A 21,686-nucleotide genomic window follows, 5' to 3' on the forward strand; every position below is an offset into this window, starting at 1 on the left:
CAGTCATGGGACATCCTGCCTGCAAAACCTGGCCTTTACCCCTGAGCTGCAAAGAGATGGTTCCTACCCGTCGGACGCCAGAATACTCTGCAGATTGGAGAGTGGCAGTATCTGTTCTGGAAGACACACAGTGTGTGGTGAGCAAGGTTGCAACGACAGGTGAAGCCGGCACGAGTGCTGCTTTTGCACGTTTCCACCCCCGAGTGCAAGGCGGCAGCACTGGTTCCTCTCTGCCAACCGGCAAACACTGCTGGCATCTCAAGGAAGGGGATGATGGTGGAAGGGGTTTGCTGCAATGCCCGCATCGCAGCTGGCAGCCCGGGAGAGTCCCGGAGCCTGCCCTTCGCTCAGAAGGCACCCAAGCAGCACTGCCTGACTGGGCAAAGGGGAGGGCAGGAAGCCAGGCGGCAATAACCAGGGTATCCTGGAAGACAAGAAGCCAAGAGGCAACGTTAGCCAAGTTATCCCGGAGGACAGGAAGCCGGGAGGAAACAAGACGTAGGGCATCCTAGACCTGCAAGGGAAACGCCTGCCAACTGTTGTGAGCGCTGGTTGTGGGAGTAAAAGTGAGTAGTTTTGGAGTAAGAATGAAGCTGTGCAAAACAAGTCTGCACCCCGGCTGCCAAAAGTTTAGGAACACCAGGGCAGACCCGGTTGGGTTTCTCTTCATCAGCTGAGGAGCCCCAGCGATCACCCTTGGCTCTGTTTCTCACGAACTTGCTCATCGAGTGACGACTGGCGCGTGTGAACAAGCCAGTGTGAATCTCAGACCGCAAGCCGGCGTTTCGCATGGCCCCAGTAGCACTTCGGTGGAATCCGCTGGCCCGTCTGGCCATGTGGAAGCTGGCTGGAAGACGCAAGTGCCCTCGCGGACATGCTGGCCGTCTATGCTTTATAGTGACGGCCAAATACATTCCTGCGATAGCAACAAAATACGCCCACGCCGATGACGAGCAACGACAGCGCGAGGACGACGACCAGCAAAATCAGCACGCTCATTTCCTTGTGGTCCTCCTTTTCACAGTCTTCCGGCTTCATGTTGCTGACGCTCACCTGCTCTTCTTCGTAGCCAAAGTTCCTGGTGTGCTGGCATTTGACGCGGTCTAAGTTGGGAATCTCCACAGCGGCTTTATGGATCATGTGAGACAGCCAAAGGTTCCCACAACAGCTGAGAGGGTTCCCCGCTAGATACAAGTTCCGTAGCCTTTTCTCCAAGGTGGGAATCTTGCTGCTTTTCAGGCTGCTGAAGCTGTTATTCCGCAGGTCCAGAACTTCCAACACACAACAGTTCTCAGACCAAGGAGGCAGCCAGCTGAGCTTATTGTCCGACAGATTGAGATACCTGAGGCGAGAGAAAAGAGGGAAGTTGACGCTGAGAGCCGTCATGCCGTTACCGTGCACATCCAAGTGTTCGAGAGAGGTTTCCAAGCCCGACAAGGATTTCTCCTCTATGTGAAGCCCCCAGTTCACTGAGAGGTCCAAGGCCAGGAGCTGAGTTCCGTAGAAACCCTTCACAGGGAGGTTCTTCAACTTGTTGTCGGACAGATCCAAATACCGCAGTCGTGGCAGGTTAGCGAAAGAGACGCAGCCGTTGTCCTCAGCCGCAAGTCTTCTTCTGGCGAGACCCGAGTACCAGCTGCAAAGGCTGACGTTGTTGCTTCGGAGGTTGAGAAGCCAGAGAAGTGGGAGGCTTGCAAAGATGTCCGACCGCAGGCCCTGGAGGCTGTTGTCCTGAAGGTTGAGCTCCTGCAAGTTGGCCAGCATGCCTTCATCCCATTCCAGATCCTTCAAAGAGTTAAAGCTGATGTCCAGGATGGCCAGTGACACCAGCTCAGAACTTGCCGCAAAAGTCTGGAGACAATTTTTGCTAAGGTTAAGAAACTGAAGAGCGGACATGGAAGCAAAGAACTCACGTGGGATGGATTTTATCTCATTATAACTCAGGTCCAAATGCAGCAGCCCTGGCAAGGAAGGGGAGCTTGCGTTTCTCTTTTGGTCTTGAACCAAAAGATGAAGAGGGCCGTCCTGCCACCCGTGCTCCAGATCGTCACTAATGAGCTGCACCATCACAGACTGCAGGATATTCTTGGTTAAATTCAAGTAGGCTAATTTGTTTACTTGTGGGAGGACTGGGAACTGGAGCATCTTGTTCTCACTCAGGTCCAACCAAATCAGATTGAACTCCTCTTTGGAGTCCGTCGAGTGGAAGGTCTCGATGCTGTTCCGGCTGAGGTCAAGGATCTGCAGCTGCCTCAGGTTGAAACCGGCGATACAGGTGAGTGAGTTCATGGAGAGATTGAGTTTGGAGAGATGGAGCAGAGGTTCGAAGGCTCCTTCTTCTATCTCCATGATCATATTATTATGCAGGTTCACCTCAACCAGCCCTGGAGAGCCCCGGAATGTCCTTTGTGAGATCCTGATTATGCTGTTCTCTGCCAAGGACAGGTACTGAAGGGCTGGGGCTTCGTGGAGGAAACGCTCGGCCATGCTGTTGTACAGCTGGTTGCGAGACAAGTCTAGTGTTCTTACCTGTGGCAGAAGCCCAATCCAGAGCTCCTCCTGGGCCCACCGATAGAGTTTGTTCTTGGCTAAATCAAGCTCCTGCAGATGCTTCATACCTGCAAAGATCTCGGGCTTGATGAAGCTGATACGATTACCGCTTAAGTCCAAGCGTCGGAGGGAAGTATAAAAGACCAGGGGGGTCTCGGTGATGTTTTCAAGCTTGTTGTCAGAAAGGTCAATTTTGTCTACATGGGGATGAAGTTCTTGAGGTATCTGCTGAAGGTCTTTGCTGTGACAAAATGCCTCCATGTTTCTCTACAGAAAAAGGGAGAGAAAGAGAGAATGAGTCGTACTTATGAATGGTACGAGGTTGAAGAAGAGCCTTTTAAGTACCTAAGTGCAAGGAACTAGGTTGTGGGGTCAAAATCTGGTGGCGTGGCTCTCAGAGGAACCCAGCACTGGGACCAGCTTTGATGTGAGTTGAACCAACACGCGGCCTTCCATTTTTGAAGCAGGCTTTGATTTACAGGCAAAACTGTGTAAATGATGACTACTCTTCACACAATTTGTGCAAGTTACAACTCACATTGTGGCCTGAATTTGCATACATTTCCTTGACTTTAAAGGGATGCCACTCATGGCCTGCAGGGGTCTCTCAGCTGAAGCTACCTCGCAGGACTGTTGTGAGGATTAAATGGAGAAAAGTACCTTATAAGCTGCTTTGGCTTCCTTGCAGGAGAAGAAAGGTGGAGTATAAATGTAATGGATAATGGCGATGATGATGGGATATTTTCCCCAGGGAGATCTGCCTGGCACCAAAAAAAGCACCTTTTCAGGACCAGGTAAAGATAAAAGAAGTGGGGACTAGAACCTGGACATCCTGGGTTCTGGTCCAATGCTCTAACCACTAGACTCACTGGCTTTTTAATCTTTGTAAACTGCCCACATTGCTTTGGCAATGAGCAGCATTAAAATGCGATGAACAGCTCTCACCACAGTGGGGAAGGCCATGACCAGGAGCTGCGCCCCTGCTCAGACGGATTTCTGGGTATCTGTGGATGCAGGGTGTCTTGATATAGAAAATCCTTCTCTGCAGCCCTTCAAATAGAGGACTATTCTCTACAAAGTATTTTTATTTATTTATTTATTTATATTGCGATTTGTATCCTGCCTTTTTCCTACAAAGGGCTCAAGGCAGCTTACATCATTCTCCTCCTCCATCTTGTCCCCACAACAGCAACCCTGTGAGGTAGGTTGGGCTGAGAGTCTGTGACTGGCCTAAAGTCACCCAGTTGGCTCCATGGCTGAGCGGGGACTCGAACCCAGATCGTCCGAGTCCCAGTCCCATGCTCTTAACCACCACACCACCCTGGCTCTAAGTAGGGTGTATGGCTTGTGGTGCTTTTGTGAGGAAAAGAGGAGAGGTTGAAATTTTTTATTTAAATAAGGAACTGCCCTCCGTGATTTGTCTGAATCCAGAAATGTAAGGCATGGAGAGGTGAAAGCTGCAAAGTGACAGCCGGTGTCAGAATCCCGGAATCTCAATTTGAGAAGAGGGAATAAAACTCGGGTTCGTGGGAAAGACCAAGCGTCCAGACCATCTAGTTTCACCCAGGTTCCTCGCGAGGCCATACTCACGATAATGCATTACCGTGCAGGCAGAGTGAACTCTGCTGCAAAACTTCAACACAACTAGAGAGTTTTTATACACTCCCAGTCACATACAGGTACAGGGCAATTGATGACAGAATGTAGACATTACAATAAGGTTCTGAGGTCATCGCATACAGAACAGATAAAGAAATGTCAGTCAATCACACTGTAACAATGGGATTACAATATTTCTAATTGCCTGTATTGACACTTTAGTTCAGTAGCTTGAACCCATCTCCAGGTCTGCTCAGACATGCAAATTCAAGCTACTGAAACTATGCATGAACTCAAGACTCTTATCCAGACTCTAGACATTCTGAATTGGCCAGGGCACATGGAGCCTCTGGGCTATCAAAAGATACTTCCTTGCAAACTGAATTCCAACAATGACTATTTACAATGTATATTTGGACTGAATGGCCTGTCTACTGTAGCCTACAGCCAAAGGTGAGAGAAAGGAGCGGGGGATGAAGGCCATTTGAAACAGTGACAGCTTGGTTTTGAGAAGGAGTACAGGATTTGATCCCACAATGCAAAGGCACACAGGAGTAATGCTTTTCAGACAGGATTTACCCAAATTTTCCTAACACCGGACAGCCCAGCCTTTTAATAGCTATTGGTTTGTTCTTTCCTTGTTGCTTGCACTTAACGTTGGAGGCCTTAATGGCCCCGCAACCCATAATAATTCCCAAACAAAGCATTTCCAGACTGCAGAGGGGGGTCTCTCTCACCCTCTCCTTTCCCTCTGCCCAGACATTCCTTTGAACGTCTTCCAAGCTTTCTGGGCCTCACTTCCTCTTCGCTATTGCTCTTACAAATCTAATATGCTCCTTTTCTTTCTGGCGCAGTGGCCGTGTGCTATTATGGGTATTCCCATAAGGAAGAAGAAGGAATGCAAAGGAAAACAGGATATGTGTCTTCGCAGGGACTCTTGCAGGACCAGCCAAGAAAGTGACGTCGTGCCCTGGAACCCCCCCCCCGCCCCCCGCAGGTCAGTGCAACTCACTCGTGTTCGTTCGGTGGGCACTTCGGGGTGCACTCACAAATGCAGTTCCCGTCACCCCGATCCTCTGTGCCCCCAGCTGAGGTTCCTCTCCCCTCGTTCCCCTCGGCCAGTTGGGACCCCTTCCTGCTTTGCAAAAACAAACCTGACCAAACCCAAAGGTTGCGCAAAGAATTACAAATGGGCAAATTCGCAAAGTTCCCCCAGAGGCAAAAGTTGTGCAATTTGTGAATGGCTTTTTCAGGGGGAGTTGTGTGATTTTTTTAACATGGGTGCATGTTTGAGAACTCGGAGAACACATTCTCCTGCTTGCACCCGCGTTCTGGTTTACCCACAAGGCAGGCCTGCATGTCTTGCAAGCAGAAACAGAGTCCTTGCGTTTCGTCCGCACTCTGAAGAGCCCCCTTGTTCGCCTTGAACCAGCTGTGACTGCAATCTGGGCTTTGCTGAGAGGTAGCGCTAGCGCTTTGGGGGGGGGGCAGGAATCCTGATGCCATCTGCTGCCCCCCCCCCCCCCGAGGCTTCCGTGTTCCCTCTGAACTAGGGTGGCCATGTGTCATTTTTTTTAACAAAGGGCAGTCCTCTATTTCAAGGGTTGCTCCCATCTATTTCGATTTGCTCTCTAGCCAAGACCGCCCTGTCAAATTTCAGATTAAAGATAGCAAACGGTCACCAGGTGATCCCGGGTGGCAATTGATTGCACAAGTGGGCACACACTCCTCCGCACTATGCCAGAACTTGGCCTCTTGGCACTCGCTTTCCCACACACAGCCCTGGCCAGGGAGCCGGCTGAGCCGAGATCAAGTCTGCAAATGCTTGGTACACGAAGCGCATCACTCTTTGTGCAAGAGATGTGCAATTGTGCAAGCCACACAAATGACGCATTCTTTGTGCAAAGTACACAAAGCCCACAGGACGTGTGTGGAAAAAGAACTCCACTTGGAATTGCTTCCTGCCAGACACTCCTGGAAACCGTTGGTGTGGGACAGACCTGGGGAAGAGAGAAAAGGGGGCAGCATCCAGGAAGCCAAGCTGAGAAGTACAACAGATTCCTCACACACCCCTATAAAATGTATTTCATTTCTATTCAAATAATAGTTATTATTTCTAAAATTGCATGTATGCATATTGAGCAGCATGTGCCAATTTCATGCCAATCGGTGTGCCCCTTCGAACACCTTTTCGGTGAAAGATTTCCTCCTTTTCGGCAATTCATATGTGCCCACCTTAGTTTAGCTCCAATCCTCACCATAGCTGGGAGAGGGGGAATGACGTTTCCAGCCACAGTATTCCATTCATCATTCTGCTTTTAACCTTAGCGCTAAATATCTGAGGTGGGTCACTGGATGGATGAGCAAAAGCTTGCTGGAGCTGAGCAGAACCTGGAATTGTAGGTGCACGGACAGATTGCTAGCCATGACGCGGGACAGATCACCAAGACGCAAAAGCCAAGGGCAACGTGGTGGTCCAGGGCTGGCCTTCGGCCCCAGAGGAACCTGCCGTCTGTGCACGCGGAAGTGCGCCTTCCAGGGTAAATGACAGCTGTGCCTGGACTATGGTGAGGAAACGAGAGGGTCCCTTTTCCCCAAGCCACGTGCCCGTTCGCAGTGGAACGTGCTATTCTTCCTGCCCCTCTTGCCACTGAAGGGGAATGTTTAGCCTCGTGTCTCATGGGGCCAGTGAAAGCCTCGTCATCATGTGGCCTGGCCTGGCTTCTGTCCCCAATGGCTGTCACAGCCTTCAGTCTTCCCTCTCCTTTCTAGCTCAGCCACCCATTTTCCTCTTTCCTTTGTAAAGTGAGGGCTGTACACTTATTCATGTACCTAACCCTTGCATCTTTCAACTTGACCTCTCTCCCTCTCTCTCTCTCTCTCTAAGCCAGTCTTAAGAAGAACCAGTGTGGTGTAGTGGTGAGAGCGTGGGACTGGGACTCAGGCGATCCGGGTTCGAGTCCCCACTCGGCCATGGAGCCAGCTGGGTGACTTTGGGCCAGTCACAGACTCTCAGCCCAGCCTACCTCACAGGGTTGTTGTTGTGGGGATAAGATGGAGGAGGAGAATGATGCAAGCTGCCTTGAGCCCTTTGTAGGGAAAAGGCAGGATATAAATCTCTCTCTCTCTCTCTCTCAAAAGCAAATCAACCTAAAGGCATTTTTGAACATTTGCAAAACTATCCGCAGACAGTAGCAGTCCGTAGCTGATGTCCCAGGGGCCAGCCCAGAGGTGCCCTCCATGGCTTACCTCCCCTACTCAACCTAAAACTGCCCCCAAACCTGTTTTTAACAGAATGGACACTATAAGTCAGTCTGCTCTTAGAATGTTGCAACCATCTCCTAGAATGGAAGCCACCTTAAACAGGGCCGAGCCACTCGCTCCGCTGGCCTTCCTCAACCTTTAGCCCTCCAGATGCGTTGGACAAAGCCATGCTGGCTGGGGAAGTGGTGAGTGGGTGGGTCCATCACTCAATAGGTTGAGGGGGACCCCTGAGGTGTCTTGCTGAAGGACCCTCTGAGACCTGCAGCTGGCACAAGCGGTCCTTGCTCTTCTGCGGGGACAGGGTCCGAGCCCGGGGGAAGAACAGTTGCTTTCCATGCAGGGACCCCAAAGACGGAATCCTCCCCTCTCCAATGGAGAGACCGGTGGGAGGTGGGCCAGGACCTCCACGTGGAACCTGGAGAGCTGCTCTAGATGTCGCCACCTTCCTCCAAAGTCCCTGCTCCCTTCCCATTCCCAGGCCAGGTTTGAGTTGGTGTCCTGGTCCACAGACCCCCTTCCCTGACTAAGTGCCTTCCAGCAATGTTGGCTGGCGACTGGGAGTGGGAACTCCCAGCACCCGCTAGAGGCCACTGGGCTGAGGAATGTTGTCTCTGACCCCTGCCCTCCGTGGGAGACCCCTGGGCATGTTCCATCTCCTCGTTGCTTCACGGTGCTTCAGTGGGGATCTCAGATGGGGCCCTGGGTGTCCACTGAGGTGGGCGAGACGTGGCCTGAAGTGGAGCAGTCCTTGTCTCACCCACTGCGCTGGCCCAGACTCACCCCTTAGCGCAACTGCTTTTCTCCCAGGCAGGGGTGCAGGGGACGTGTCAGCCAATCGGCCCACGGAAGTGGCAGTGATGGCGAGCAGGCCAAGGCGGTGAGGCAGCCCATGGAGGGTGTCCGGCCCTGGAGCCCCCCCCCGCCCCCCCCCGCTCTGAGCCATGCATCAGGCCCTGGCCCAAGCGCTGGATGGTCAGCCTGGCAGCCAGGTTGGCCACGCGTGGCTTCCACATCTCGGTGGTAAGTTCTTGAGAGGCCGGTTGAGTTTGCCGGGGGACCAGTCTTTCACGCGTTGTCTGCTCACGGGTCTGCTGTTCTCCCAGGGAAAGCAGCCCCGGCACTGGGGGCCTGAAGCAGGACTTCACCAGATCTGCCCACAGCATTCCCTATGTCCCCGAGTGCAGCTTTCAGAACAGATCGGGAAAGAGGAACTGGACACGGCCGCAAGAAGCCTCATCCCTGTGAACCGAGTGAGTGTTCACCCCAAGGACCTGCTCCTTGGAAAGCCCTCCCCAAAACATCTGCTATGAGGCATGCAGGAAAGTGGGCAGAGCTGCTTGGAAGAGGCTGAGTAAGGCCCAGCTCACTCGCGCCTGTGAGTAATGCAAGCTGCGTGCACATTTCCAGGCGCATCGGCCACAGGGCAGGCGAAGGGCTCTGCCTCCGGGTGGGAGCGGCTTGGCCTGCCGACGAGGAAGACGGGCTCAAGCAGATCTCTGCGGCTCCCACTCTGGAGCTGAGGGCCACTGCTTTTCCACAAGCGGCAGGAAGTAGCATCAAAACCAGGGCGCACGGAGAACTAGCTGGAGGACTAGCCATGCATTGCGCCTCTTAATTCGTCAGCGCCTACTCGGGTGTGTCCGTTTCTCTCTCTCTGGAATTCTTGGCTTCTTCCCTTGCTAATTTCCTTTTCTTTCCTTCGGAGTGAAAAAGCACAATTGGAAGCAAGACAATGAACCTTCCGTACAAGAGAGCTTCAGATAAAGGCAGAGGTGCTCTCAGAAAGCTCCGAGATGACATGCCTTTCCGTAGACTAGCCCTAGTATCAAATCTCTCTCCCTCAAACTGCCGCAAATCTGGTCTGGAAAAGAGCGAGAGAGAACCCTGGAAGGCGGCCATTTGGCCTCCACGCCGTCTGGATTCCCTGTGAAACATGAAGGAACAGAAGACGAGGATTTCAGAGAGAGGGGCCAGTGTGCCAGGTCAACGGCAACTCCGCAGACCCCTACCCTCTCTCAGCAACACGGGGCCACGATCCTCCACAACATTCCTCTGCACAAGAGGAGCGAGGGGAGCCTTGATGGGATTTCAAGCATGACCGGCGGAGATGGGCGCCTCTCCGTACCTTGCGTTACAGCTGCCATTCTGGCTCAGAGACAACCCCGCTAATGAAACTTGAATCTTCTGACCTTTCTGTGTCCTCCTAAAGCACCCTAATCAAAAAAGAGGCAAGGGAGGGAACTGGGTCGAAGAGGATCTTGGCTTTCGCTCTCTAATTTATTCCGGAAAAAAATGTTTAGAATCACTGAGCCTGGAATGAAACCCTAACCGGCCGTAACTGTCCAAGAGGCCCAGAGAAGCTGGTGGTCCTTCTCTGCTAGTCTGGGAACTGATGACCGCCAGGAGGAAAGCTGGAAAGCTGGATGCCCCTGGGTGGGAATGGCAAAGCAGCTTGCATGTTTTGTGGGGGGGGCAGTTCATCAACCCCACACGGAATCAAGTGGTGCAGCTTTTCCTGGACTGTGCCATTTCCGGATGCAGGGGGTATCAAGAGGGCAGGGCCAAAAGTGCCATGTTGTTGTTGTTGTTGTTGTTGTTGTTGTTGTTGTTGTTGTTGTTATTATAACATTTCTATGCCGCCCCTTGCCGAAACCTCGGGGCGGCTTACAACATGATAAAATACATTGAAATACAATAGTACATAATAAATTACCATTAAATATAAATATAAATGTTGGAAGCTCCCCTGGTTCCAAGGAAGGAAATACCCCCGTGCTTAGAATCTCGCTTGTGTTTCTCTTCCTAGTTTGAAAGCTGATCCCGCAGAAGGACTGAGCCGGTTTGCCTGGGGGCCTACAGTTGAAGGGGGCTTCCAAATGGACAGCTCTTGGCACCAACCCATCACGATGCAGAAAAATAGTAGCCAAGGAATCCCACCACCAACAAAGCCACTTGATTTCTACTTCGCTTTTCAGCCGGATCGCGGGCACTCCAGGTGGCTTGCATTGAAAGAGGTTCCAACAATACATTAAATGCAAGGAAAACATAACAATGACAAAATTAAAACAGAACACACTGCACAGATATGCTTACAGGCCCAAAGCCTATTCGAATAAAGCTGTCTCTGCCCACCGCTGGAAGGGCAGTGGAGAGGGAATGAACCTCGCCTCCTTTGGGAGGGCGTTCCATAGCCTGGGGGCAGCCACCGAAAGAGCCCTCCCTCCTGGTGCCACCAAATATGATGGGAGCAGTCTCAAAAGAAAGCGCCTCTTCCAAACATCCTAAGATATGGGTAGGCTCCTATGGGAGAAGGCGGTCTTTCCGGTAGCCTGGTCCCAAGCCGCTTAGCACTATATATAACCAGCAGGTAGAAACAGGCTGGTAGCCAGGGAAGCTGCTGCAACCAGGGAGCCGTGGCCGCCTGCCCACAGCATCCTGGGCCAGCTGAAGCTTCTGAAGGCCCTTCCAAGGCAGCCTCTCACAAGGTGAGTTGTGATAGTCCAGACAGAAGGCGGCTAAGGCATGTGTGATCGTGGCCGGATCAGCCAACTCAGGGCAGAGGTGTGGGCGGCACCCTGGCTTCGGCCACACAAATGCATTCCTGCACTGCCAAGTCGTGGGAAATGTTTTAATAAATAAAACATTCTATGCATTTATTAGCATAGAAATGTTTTAATTAATAAATAAATAAATCCCATTCAAGGCCAAGTCCCCGGCTGCAAGTCTGAGCCTTCCAGGGGAGCGTTACCCCATCCAGCCCACTCCGACTTCTGATTCCCCATCCTGGCTTTCAATGGACCAGGAGCAGCTCTGCTCCGATTCGTTTGCCTGGATTCAATCCGTTCCTGACATCAGGGGCTGATTTGGAAGTCGAAAAGCTAACGGGAAGTGCATGGAAAGGAGAGAGAGAGTTGCGTGTCCCTGCATACCGGTAGCTCTGCTCCCCGAAACTCCCCCTGTGGTTTCATGTATAGATGGAAATGCCTAGGGCGATTCCCTGGGGGACACCACAGGGCAACGACCGTGGCATCGAAGAGGAACCTTCTAGCGCCGCCTCCTGAGTTCACCTCTGTAAGAAGGACTAGACCGTTCGTGTGACAGGAAATGCCAAAGAAGAATACCATGATTGACCACAACAAAAGCCACTCCCCTGTTCAGTTCCCAGCGTACATCATCCACCTGGCAACTACAGCCATTTCAATCCCACAACCAAAGCCAGGCTGGAAATGGCTCTAGATAATCCAACCCATAACCAAAGCCAGGCTGGAAATGGCTCTAGATAATCCAACCCATAACCGAAGCCAGATTGGAAATGGCTCTAGATAATCCAACCCATAACCGAAGCCAGATTGGAAATGGCTCTAGATAATCCAACCCACAACCAAAGCCAGGCTGGAAATGGCTCTAGATAATCCAACCCATAACCGAAGCCCGATTGGAAATGGTTCTAGGTAATCCAACCCATAACCGAAGCCTGATTGGAAATGGCTCTAGATAATCCAACCCATAACTGAAGCCAGATTGGAAATGGCTCTAGATAATCCAACCCATAACCAAAGCCAGGCTGGAAATGGTTCTAGGTAATCCAACCCATAACCAAAGCCAAATTGGAAATGGTTCTAGGTAATCCAACTCATGAAATATTCTGGATCTGAAAAGCCACCATTCTTCCTTTGCTGAAGATGCTGCTTTCAACCTGGCTGGGTTCAGGCATGGGGTTCTGTGATCTCTTACAGGTGAGATATGTAAAATACGGTCTGGCTCTTTCTGCCGTATGTATGAATCAGCAGCGGGGTGTTCACCTGAGGCCAGATTCCATTTCAGGCGAAACATTTGGGGCTGCATTCCAGTTGCCTTCGTGGGCCTGAGCCACAAATACAAAGCCCACCGGCACATTTTTGCTTATGTTTCTTACTGCCACCAACCGGCACTTGGCAGAGGGATTTCAACTTTTTTAGAATGGGGAAAAGCTGCGTGGTGGGGCTTGGGGAAGGAGCGTGGCCTGTAATACCAGTACCATACTGGGGCAGCCAAGATCAAAAGTTGGCACTATTATGGTGCAGAATTAGGAGCAAGAGGCCGTGTTAGGGAGCATCCCGCTAAGGCTGTAGTCCAGGTTTGCAGCCCTGAATCTGTGGGACGCCCCAGCACCCCGCTGCCCACAGGGTCTTGCTGAAACAAAGGACAGGACTCTGTTGCCTCGGGACTCCCTGGAAGAGCTGGCTTTTGGCTACATGCACTTATCACCCCTCCATGAAACTTTCCACCTGAGGATCTTTTCTGAAATCAAATGCCTTCCTCTCCCGTCCATGCATCAATTCATACCAAAAGGGATGTCCTTCAGAGACGGGGCCCTTTAAAGACACACACGGAGAGAGAAATTTTAGGGTATTTGTGAATCAGGATATGCAATTCCGTGTCCTGTGGGTGTGAGCCATGGTTTTCCACGTATCCAGCACCATCCCTGGGCAATGCTTTCCCTGCACTTCCACAAAGTTGTGGAATATACCACATCTTGGTTCTACTCTTGATGCATAAATGTTTTCTTTGCCCAAACTCTTACCATTTCGCAGGGTGACACTTCCATGGGCCGATAGGTTGAGATGCCAACATTCAGCACCGCCAAAAAGAGTAAAAGGTGGAATTTCATGGCTCTGTAGAATGGGAGAAAGAAATCACAGTTAGAGATCAAACCAGGCGATGTTCAGGACAAGAGGCCCTGAGAGACGGACGTGTGGGTGGGATAAATGATTATTTTGCTTCTGTGTTCTCCCCAAAGCAGGGCGGGGGAGATTGACATGGGGGATTGGATGAGCCCGCGGATTTAGGGACACAGATTAGAGTCACCTAGAAGTTGAGGGGCTCCTCAGGGCTCTGGATATTACACAGGCGTTGGGCCCTGACGGGTTACACCTGAGAGAGAGTTGGCAGGGGTTCTCTCACGCCCGCTGGCCTCCATTTTTGAGGCCTCGTGGAGAACGGGTGAGGTTCCAGAGGACTGGAGGGTGGCGTCAGTGGTCCCAATCTTCAAAAAGGGTAGTAGAAGGGACATGGGGAATTACAGACCTGTTAGCCTTATGTCAATTCTAGGAAAGACAATGGAAGGGCTCATAATAGTGAGGGATCTAGTAACCCTAGATAGGGAAGGGAGGCTGGCAGCCACACAACACGGATTCCGCAAAAACAGGTCCTGCCAGACGAATCTTGTGGAATTATATGACACCATTTCGAGGTGGCTAGGTGGAGGGGATGTGGTAGATGTGATCAGCAAGGCCTTTGACAAAGTGCCGCATGATACCCTGGTTGAGTAATTTGGGAGTTCAGGTTTCTAGATTGAGAGAGGTATTACTGCCAGTCTATACGACTCTGGTGCGCCCGCAATTGGAGTATTGTGCTCAGTTCTGGGCTCCACATTACAGGAAGGATGTAGCCAGGTTGGAATCAGAGCAACGTAGGGCCACAAGATTGGTGGCCGGATTGCAGGGAAAGCCGTATGAAGCTAGACGGAGGGAGCTGGGTCTCTTCAGCCTGGAGAAGAGGAGACTCAGAGGGGATCTGTTGGTGACATACGGGTATGTGAGGGGATGTCACACGGAGGTGGAGAGAGACCTGTTCTCCCCTGCGGAGGAAGGCAGGACACGCTCCAACGGAGCAAAGCTCAGGGAGCCAAGGCTCCATTTGGATGCCAGGAAGCACTTCCTGACAGTCAGGACCCCAAGGGTGTGGAATGGGCTTCCCCCAGAGGTGGATGAGGCCCCATCGGTGCAGGTGTTCAAGGATAGGCTGGACATGCACATGGCAGGCATGTCATGAGTGGAGCTGACTGGAGCCGGGGGTCAGACTAGATGGCCCAGGAGACCCCTTCTGACTCGCTCTGTTTCTATGTTTCTATAAATGCACCCTTAGGACCGTGTGTATTGCCCAGTTCTGCAATCGCAGCACCCTGTAGCAGGATCTGGTCCCGGGCTCTGAACTCATTCACTCAAGAATCAGAAGAGCGAGGCTGCGGAAAATGAAGGACCTTCCTCTCTTCCAAACAAGATCCTTTTCCTATCCTGGCTGAGCTCTGGAAACAGAAAATGGTTCTCTGTGTTTTCAGAACAGTTCACCCAAAACTAGGAAAAAAACGACTCGCTGGGATGGGCTTCTATTGATAAGGGTCTGAGTTATCTCTGTCACTTATAGCAGTTGTGCAACTCCTTCTTGAGATCCATGTGTGTGGAGTGCGAGCGTCGCTGCAAGGAGAAGGGCAAGTGTGCACAGAATCGTGTTCCTTTAAACAAGCGGCAGACAATTAAAGGGATACATCCCTCCAGATGTGGGAGAGCTGCTGTGCCCGGGCATCCCCAACCAGGGGCTCCGGCTTTTTGAGGCAGGTTTCACGAAAACGTGTAGTAATCAAGGGACCCTTGCCTCGATGTGCCAATAATGCAATTAAGGGAAGGTTGACTTATCAGCGTAGATACAACTGCTTGACTCAGTGGAAACCAGTTCGCATGTGTATTTACTTTAAGTTTCTGTGCCTGTAAACTACATTCCTGAAGATTTTTTCTAAGGAGCCAAAGAGTGCATAGCCAGAAACCTCAAAGGAGCAGGGAAGGATGAGGGGCGGGAGTTGCTCTTAAGTCATCCCGCATCAAGATTTGGAGTTAGGTGATAGTTTTTGCAGGAAGCGGTTGCACTTAACTGTGTGGTGACCGAGTTTGTGCAAAGCGTGCATCTCTTTCCCACTCCCAATCTCTCTTCTCATCAAACAGGTTTTGCAGGGCATCAAAACCCTGCAAAACTTGAGTGTTGGACAAAAGAACAGGATGTTTATATGGAGAGCAATGGCTGGCTGAGGGATGGATTGCTTTTTCTATGACCACTGGGGATGTGACCCCTTGGCATCAGGCTGGTCGTTGGCGTCTCTTCTCTGGGGGGATCTCTCTCCAGTCACTGTTATTTCTGAAATGAGCCAGCAGGTTCTCGGGTGGACGGCAAATGAAGGGCAGCATAAAATGTCTGCTATTGTTGCCCCAGCAGAAAAGTGGTTCTCGCAGTGCAAGAGCAGAATCCAGCCAGAGTTACACAAGTGCTTGTGTTTGTGCAGTTGGTTAAGCACAATGCACAACCCCTTGTGCAATGGTAAAATACAGCAGATGTCACCAGTGGTATTTGAGCTGGCGAAATGAGACTGTTGGATACGGCCCATAATAAAAAGAAACAATGAGTGCGATTTATTTGTTTGTGGGATTCATGGCCACAAACAAATAAATGTGTTGTCCCCGATGAGTCCACTGGAAAGGAATTAGGCAAATTCGAGGAGGAGCGCTCCGTCGTGACTGCTAATTGGTCCCAGACATGGAGCGTTTTCCTGCAAGGGGCTGCCCAGGCGCTTGATTGAGCTAGTCACTGATCAACTAACTGGGCCTGGGTTCAAGACCAGAACATTGTACCTCTGAGCAACCAGGTAGCTGAGCAACAGTGGCCCACCAGATCTCCCCTGGGCTTCACCGAGGCCTCTGGGTGGGCACCGTGAGAAGCAAAACGCTGGCCATCTCTTCTGGCCCAGGAGGGCCCTTTTCACATCTCCGCTTCTCTGTTAGTGCTTGCAAGTTCTGCAGATTTCGCAGTGGCACGTACTGCGTGACAAGCAGAAAGCCCACATGTTTATAGACCAGGTGCCCCCAGTCTCTTGGGGGTTAGGGGTATGCTTTTCATGTTGAGAGAGTCATGGGCACTCTCACAAAATGGTCGTCATGGGGACAGGGCTTGCCCATTCACAAAGTGGCCACCATGGTGGGAATGTCTAGTCCCAGAACCCCCCGTAACCAGAGGAACACCGATGGGATGAAAAGAAAAGCAACCTATGCTCACGAAACCGCTCTAGCACCACAGCCGAGATGCTCAGGGTGGCATGGAGCTTTGCAGCATCCCAGCCTTTGGGTGTGCAAAATTTAAAGATGAAAACAATGAATTAAAATCTGGAGGTGCGGGGAACCTGGAAGTTGCTGAGTGCACTCAGGGCCCACATTGGAGGAATCAGCTGTGCACCTTTAGCGCCTGTTCCTACATTCTGCTGAGCACACTTAATTTGGGAAATTGTTCACTCATCAGTAATTGGTTGTTTGAACACAGCATCAATGGCATTGAAGGAGGCAGCTTTGCAGAAACCAGTTCCTGACTGGGACATGGTTCAGGTGTCAAGAGCTGGGCTTCCAAGTAAGTCAAGGTCTTTATTATATTAAACCTGACCGGCTAGGCTAGTTTTGTGATACGAATGAAGAGCATTGGAAAAGTCTGTAACAACAGACGCAAGCAAAGCGAGTACACCGGACACCAGGGGAATGCAGCTCATTGAGGCAAAGTTGCTTCCAAACCAAATATCTCTCCTCCCCATCCAAACCAAAAAGAGCTGGCTCCATCCTCAGGGTGGACCAGTCATCCCAAACATCTGGCATTTCTCAGACATCCATTCTCTCAACCTGATGCTACACAGGTTCAAATTCCAGTAAAGATGTTCTGTGCAGCGAGTCTTGCCTCGGCTTATTCACTAAACTGCCCCACCAAGTTAGAAACTCTCTGGTTCTGAGCCGGGCTTTCTCTGCGTCTTTTAGCCTTGCCGTTTCAGCGGTGAATTCCAACCCAACCTCTCCTTCCCTTTCTGAATCAGAATCTGAGTAAACAGCCCTTGAAGGGACCCAATCCGTTTACCCAGCAGCCTGCGCACACCACCTTCAGGCACGCTGGAGGGAAGGTGTGTCAAGCGAGTGTCGTGATGACTGTCACTGAGAAGCCAGTAAAGACCACAGTTCCCATTCTGAGCACCAAACAGGAAATAGCTGCGGGAGTCCACAGGACGAGCAATCAGCTAAAGCAGTGATTGCCTGTATCGATAAGCCCCTACATTCCTGCATAAATAGTTAACAGATGACAGCATTGATCCAAAGAGGTGCACATGGGTTTATTCCTGAATTCTGCCCAAAGTGGAACTGGGGTTTTCAGTTCCCTTTTGGGTGGACCTTTGTTCAACTATATGAGCAGAGAACATATCAAGAAGGCTATTTAAGTACACACAGGTCTCAGACCATTGCCTACTTTGGTTGATTAAGCATTAGTCTTTCAAAAGATCGATCCATCTGTTTAAAATACATTTACATATAGTTGAATGGCAAGAAATTCTCAGTGTAAGCACCCTCCCTTCCCCACCTTAAGAAATTGGAGGAAATCAGAGATGAGAAATATTATAATCCACACCATCTGCCACTTCTTTTAGGAAATATCTCTCTACATATTTACTTAGTCTTCGAGAGAAGGATGAGTGTCAGAAAGGAAGGAAGCGTGTTCCTGCAACTATCTGCCTTCAGCCATTCAAATTTGTTCCACCAATTCATTAACTGGTTTCCTTAATCTCCAGAGACTGCTACGAACAGTACCTGAAGTTCAAATTTGCACTGACTGCTGGCGAGCTATTGGCCTCCTTCCAGATACAAGTAAGATCTTCTCCAGCGGTGCTTTGTGGGAGCCCCCACTCAGGGAAAGCATGTGGGGGAACAGGGCCTTTTCTGTAGTGGCACCCTGACTAGGGAACAAGCTGTCCAGAGAGGCTTGCCTGGCACCCACATTATTCTCTTTCCAGCACCAGGGTGTCACACGGAGGTGGGCAGGGACTTGTCCTCCCCTGCAGATGAGGGCAGGACGTGCTCCAACGGAGCCAAGCTCAGGGAACCAAGGTCCCATTTGGATGCCAGGAAGCACTTCCTGACAGTCAGGACCCCGAGGGTGTGGAATGGGCTTCCACGAGAGGTCGTTGAGGCCCCATCGGTGCGGGCGTTTAAGGACAGGCTGGACGTGCACATGGTGGGCATGTCGTGAGCAGAGCCGGCTGCAGCTGGGGGTCAGACTAGATTGTCCAGGAGGCCCCTTCTGACTCGCTCTGTTTCTATGTTTCCTGGGTATTCTCCCAGGAATTTTAGTTTCACGCAGTTTTAGATTTTGCATTGTATCTTGAATAGTCTGGTTCTGCTGCTAGATTGGACTGTAGTTTCCACTTTTATTTTATAGGGTTGTTTTAACTATTTAAATTTTGTACTGTATTTTATGTTTTAAATTGTTTTCCATTGTTGTGAACCAGTCGGAGAGCTTTGGCTATTGGGTGGTATAATAATGTGATAAATAAATAAATAATGAGTAAATTTGATCTCCGAAGAGGAGAGTTCATGGCATTTGCTGGCAGAAGCCCCCCCCCCCGCCCCACCCAATTTGTCCAAGCCCTGCTTAGAGCCACCTAAACCGGTAGCCAGAGCAGAGTTCCCTTTCAGACATTGCTGAACAAGGGCCAAATTGGGGGGGGGGGGGGCAGAGCCAGCATGGATGACCCTGTCCCCCTTTTAACCCTTCATGTGCCTCTCCTCAATCCCCCACCAATCAGTTGCACTGAATGACCCTTTGTTCCTACTGGGAGCAATCCTGTATCACCCTTTCCACCAATATTTCTAGAGCTGTTTGGGGGAACCACAGGAAATTTCCACCCCATCCTCCATATCAAGGGTCCCAAATGGCTCGCCACTTCAATTTATCACATTGCATCGCTTAAGCGGTTTTGTAGCTCAGGCCTCTAAAATCACAAATATCTAACGAGATGTGCTAAGACCATCCGCACAATCAATCACAATGATTGATTTGCAGAGTGACCTGTACGTGTCTGCGCAGGAGTAAATCTGCAGAGAACAAGGTAAAGCGCATGGAGGATTGTTGCAGCCAGAACGAAATTGGAAGGAGGGACTGGGTCAGGTGAGCGCAGGGCCGCTTCACACATTATGCATGGCTGGCGTGCGCCTCAGGTGAGTTGCGCGTACGGTCATGCATCTTGAATGCGCCATGTTGATTCACCATTTTTAATAGGCCTAGATTGCCTTTTCCTCCTTTTGTTAAAAAGCCATCGAGGTGGCATGCCAGAAATGTTAAACAAGGAAGACACAAACAGTAAATGGGGAAAGCAGATCATTCAAAGGCCCGAATTGAAAAGACAACTTGCAAAAGAACCACAGACATGCTTGTCCATTGGTAGTGTGGGCGGATCAGTAGGAAGCTGCAGCTGCCCAGTCCTTGGGAGAATCAGCCGCCAGGGAGGCTGAGCAGTGAGAATGTCAGGCGGGGTCTTGGCCTCGAGCTCCCGCTTAGCTCCCAAGCTCCCTGCAGACTTGGGGCAGATCGTGGACTCACAACCTCACCTGCCTCGCAGGGTTGTTGTGAGGATAAAATGGAGAGGAGGATTGCTCAAGCTGCCTTGAGGAAGAAGGTGGGGTGCGAATGCAGGGCAAATATAGAAAGAAACTGCCCCGTGTGGGCAATTGAGTCCTCAAGAGGACATCCGTGGCAGGTCTTAACAATTGGACTGGAGTGTAACAAGCCCCTTGGGTAGCCAGGCCGTTGGCCATGCTGATGGGATCTGTAGTCCCAAGGGCATCGGGTTGGGGAGGCTGCCAAACAGGATAACTCCCCAGGGAGAGACCACAGGGGGTGTCTCCTTGCTGGAGGTACAGACTCCATCCCAGTGAGTCATCCGGGGACTCAGGGGACCCAGGTTCCCCTCCCCACTCAGCCCTGGAGATCACTGGATGAGCTGGGCCAGCCGCAAACTCTCAGCCCACCCTCCCTCACAGGGTTGTTGTTGCGAGGATAACATGGAGAGGAGGGGAACTTTGTAAGCCGCTTTGAATTCCTTGCAAGAGGAAGACAAGCGGGGTCTAAATCCAAAGCAATGATAAAAATCCGGAGGGGTTCAGTATCCAGCACTAACAGTTTGTGACTCCCCTGGATCTCCCCACGTTCCCCCATCCTCTTTCTCATCAAAAGCAAATTGTTGAAGAAACAAGGAAAGGATGCGGCGATGTGTTTTGACGGAGTGTGCTAGGAGTTTTCCAGAAAAAACAGCCTAACTCGAGTTTCCTGCCAAGTCATATGCAGTACAGCAGAACAGCCTTCCGCAGAAAGCGTGTCTGTAAGAATCAAGGGGAGTCATTCTTATTCGTTCCGGCCAGATTTATTTAGAGCTTTATTTATTTAAAGTCGTAGCCCATTTCCCAGCACATCCCCCTTTTAAAAAGAAGAAAACCCTTCAGCATGTAACCTGGCTAAATTTCCCAGCTGCAGCACGGATATCTTGTGCATGCTTAGCCCGGATCCTGTCCCACGGGGTTTAGTGGAGCTTTCTCCCAGGTAAGTGTGTGCGGGGAAGGTCGCACTTCAGCCCCCGACAGGTTCTGGGGGCAAAAGAGCCAAAAACCTGCCAGGCATGTTTGCCGCAAGTAAGTCCTCTTGAGCCGCATGGAGTTCGCGCTCCAGAACAACCTTTCCCAGCCAGGTGTAGTGAAGATGTGTTGGACTGCAGATCCCATAATCCGCAGGCAACGCAGGGGAAGACCGCCGTGCACAGAAAAGCAGAGCTTGAAGCACGCGTTAAGCGGCTCCTCGCGGGGGAAGCGGGGCTGGTTTTCCTAGCTGCAGGTCGGTTTGGCCCGACTGCGCCCGCAAGATGTTGCTCTGGATTTGGTTTTGGAAAGCAGGCGCAAGAGCCGTTCCTTTAACGGCTGCGGGAAGGCTCCCCAAGACGAGGCAAGGAATCCTGGCTGATTCCCCCCACCCTTGTTTTCAAACCAGGGAAACAGCTGCTTACATTTCCTTCGCCCATTCCTCGCCTCCGCTCCTGCTCCGTCGAAAATAAACCCCCCGCGCCGTGCCTACCTCGTGTGGCGACAAAAGCGGCCGTGTTCAGGTCGCCCGTCTTCTGCGGAGATGTTCCTGCAAGGGAGGCGGAGAGAAAGTCTCCTGGCGGGGGGCAAGAATCAGCCCCGTCCCGCACCATTCAGGCTGACGGAGGGAGAGGAAGCCAAGAGGAGAGCGACTGCACCAGCGCGGCGGAGTGGGTGGGCGAAGATCCTCCACGCAGATTGGATTGACTGCATCCCTCGGCGCTCATCCTGACCTCAGTCTGAGGCTCCCGGCTCCCCGCGAAGCACGTGAGCATCAGCCCCACTCCATGGGTTGCAGATGCGCCGTGTTCCGCTTGCGCTCTCGCTCGCTTCGTCTCCACTCCGGCTGGTTTCCTGGAGCTGCCGTGTGTGGGTGACTTCTTCTCTCGCCCGAGCAGCCCGAGCATTTCGCTGCGAAAGCCCCCTTTGCCGAGCCGCGTCCAGGCGCAAAGCCACCCTCCCGGACAGGGCGATCCCGAGCTCGCCCGCGCGCCAGGCGGGCGCAGCCGCCTTCCTCTCCAGCCCCATGGGGTGCGC

At 51.5% G+C, this 21,686-nt stretch overlaps 1 protein-coding gene across 1 annotated transcript; it reads right to left on the reverse strand.

The window, feature by feature from the left end:
• Nucleotides 1–182: 182 nt before the first annotated feature.
• LRRC32 (leucine rich repeat containing 32) lies at nt 183–21,435 on the reverse strand. Its single transcript, XM_044450239.1, has 3 exons — nt 21,142–21,435; nt 12,977–13,067; nt 183–2,817 (listed from the first exon to the last, which is right to left on the reverse strand). The coding sequence occupies exons 2-3, from the start codon at nt 13,061–13,063 to the stop codon at nt 886–888; spliced, it is 2,019 nt and encodes a 672-aa protein (XP_044306174.1). The 5' UTR covers nt 13,064–13,067; nt 21,142–21,435; the 3' UTR covers nt 183–885.
• Nucleotides 21,436–21,686: the final 251 nt, after the last annotated feature.

This window comes from Varanus komodoensis, unplaced genomic scaffold (genome assembly GCF_004798865.1).
Source record: "Varanus komodoensis strain SLA01 unplaced genomic scaffold, ASM479886v1 scaffold63, whole genome shotgun sequence".
In the NCBI taxonomy this organism is placed as follows: domain Eukaryota; kingdom Metazoa; phylum Chordata; class Lepidosauria; order Squamata; family Varanidae; genus Varanus; species Varanus komodoensis.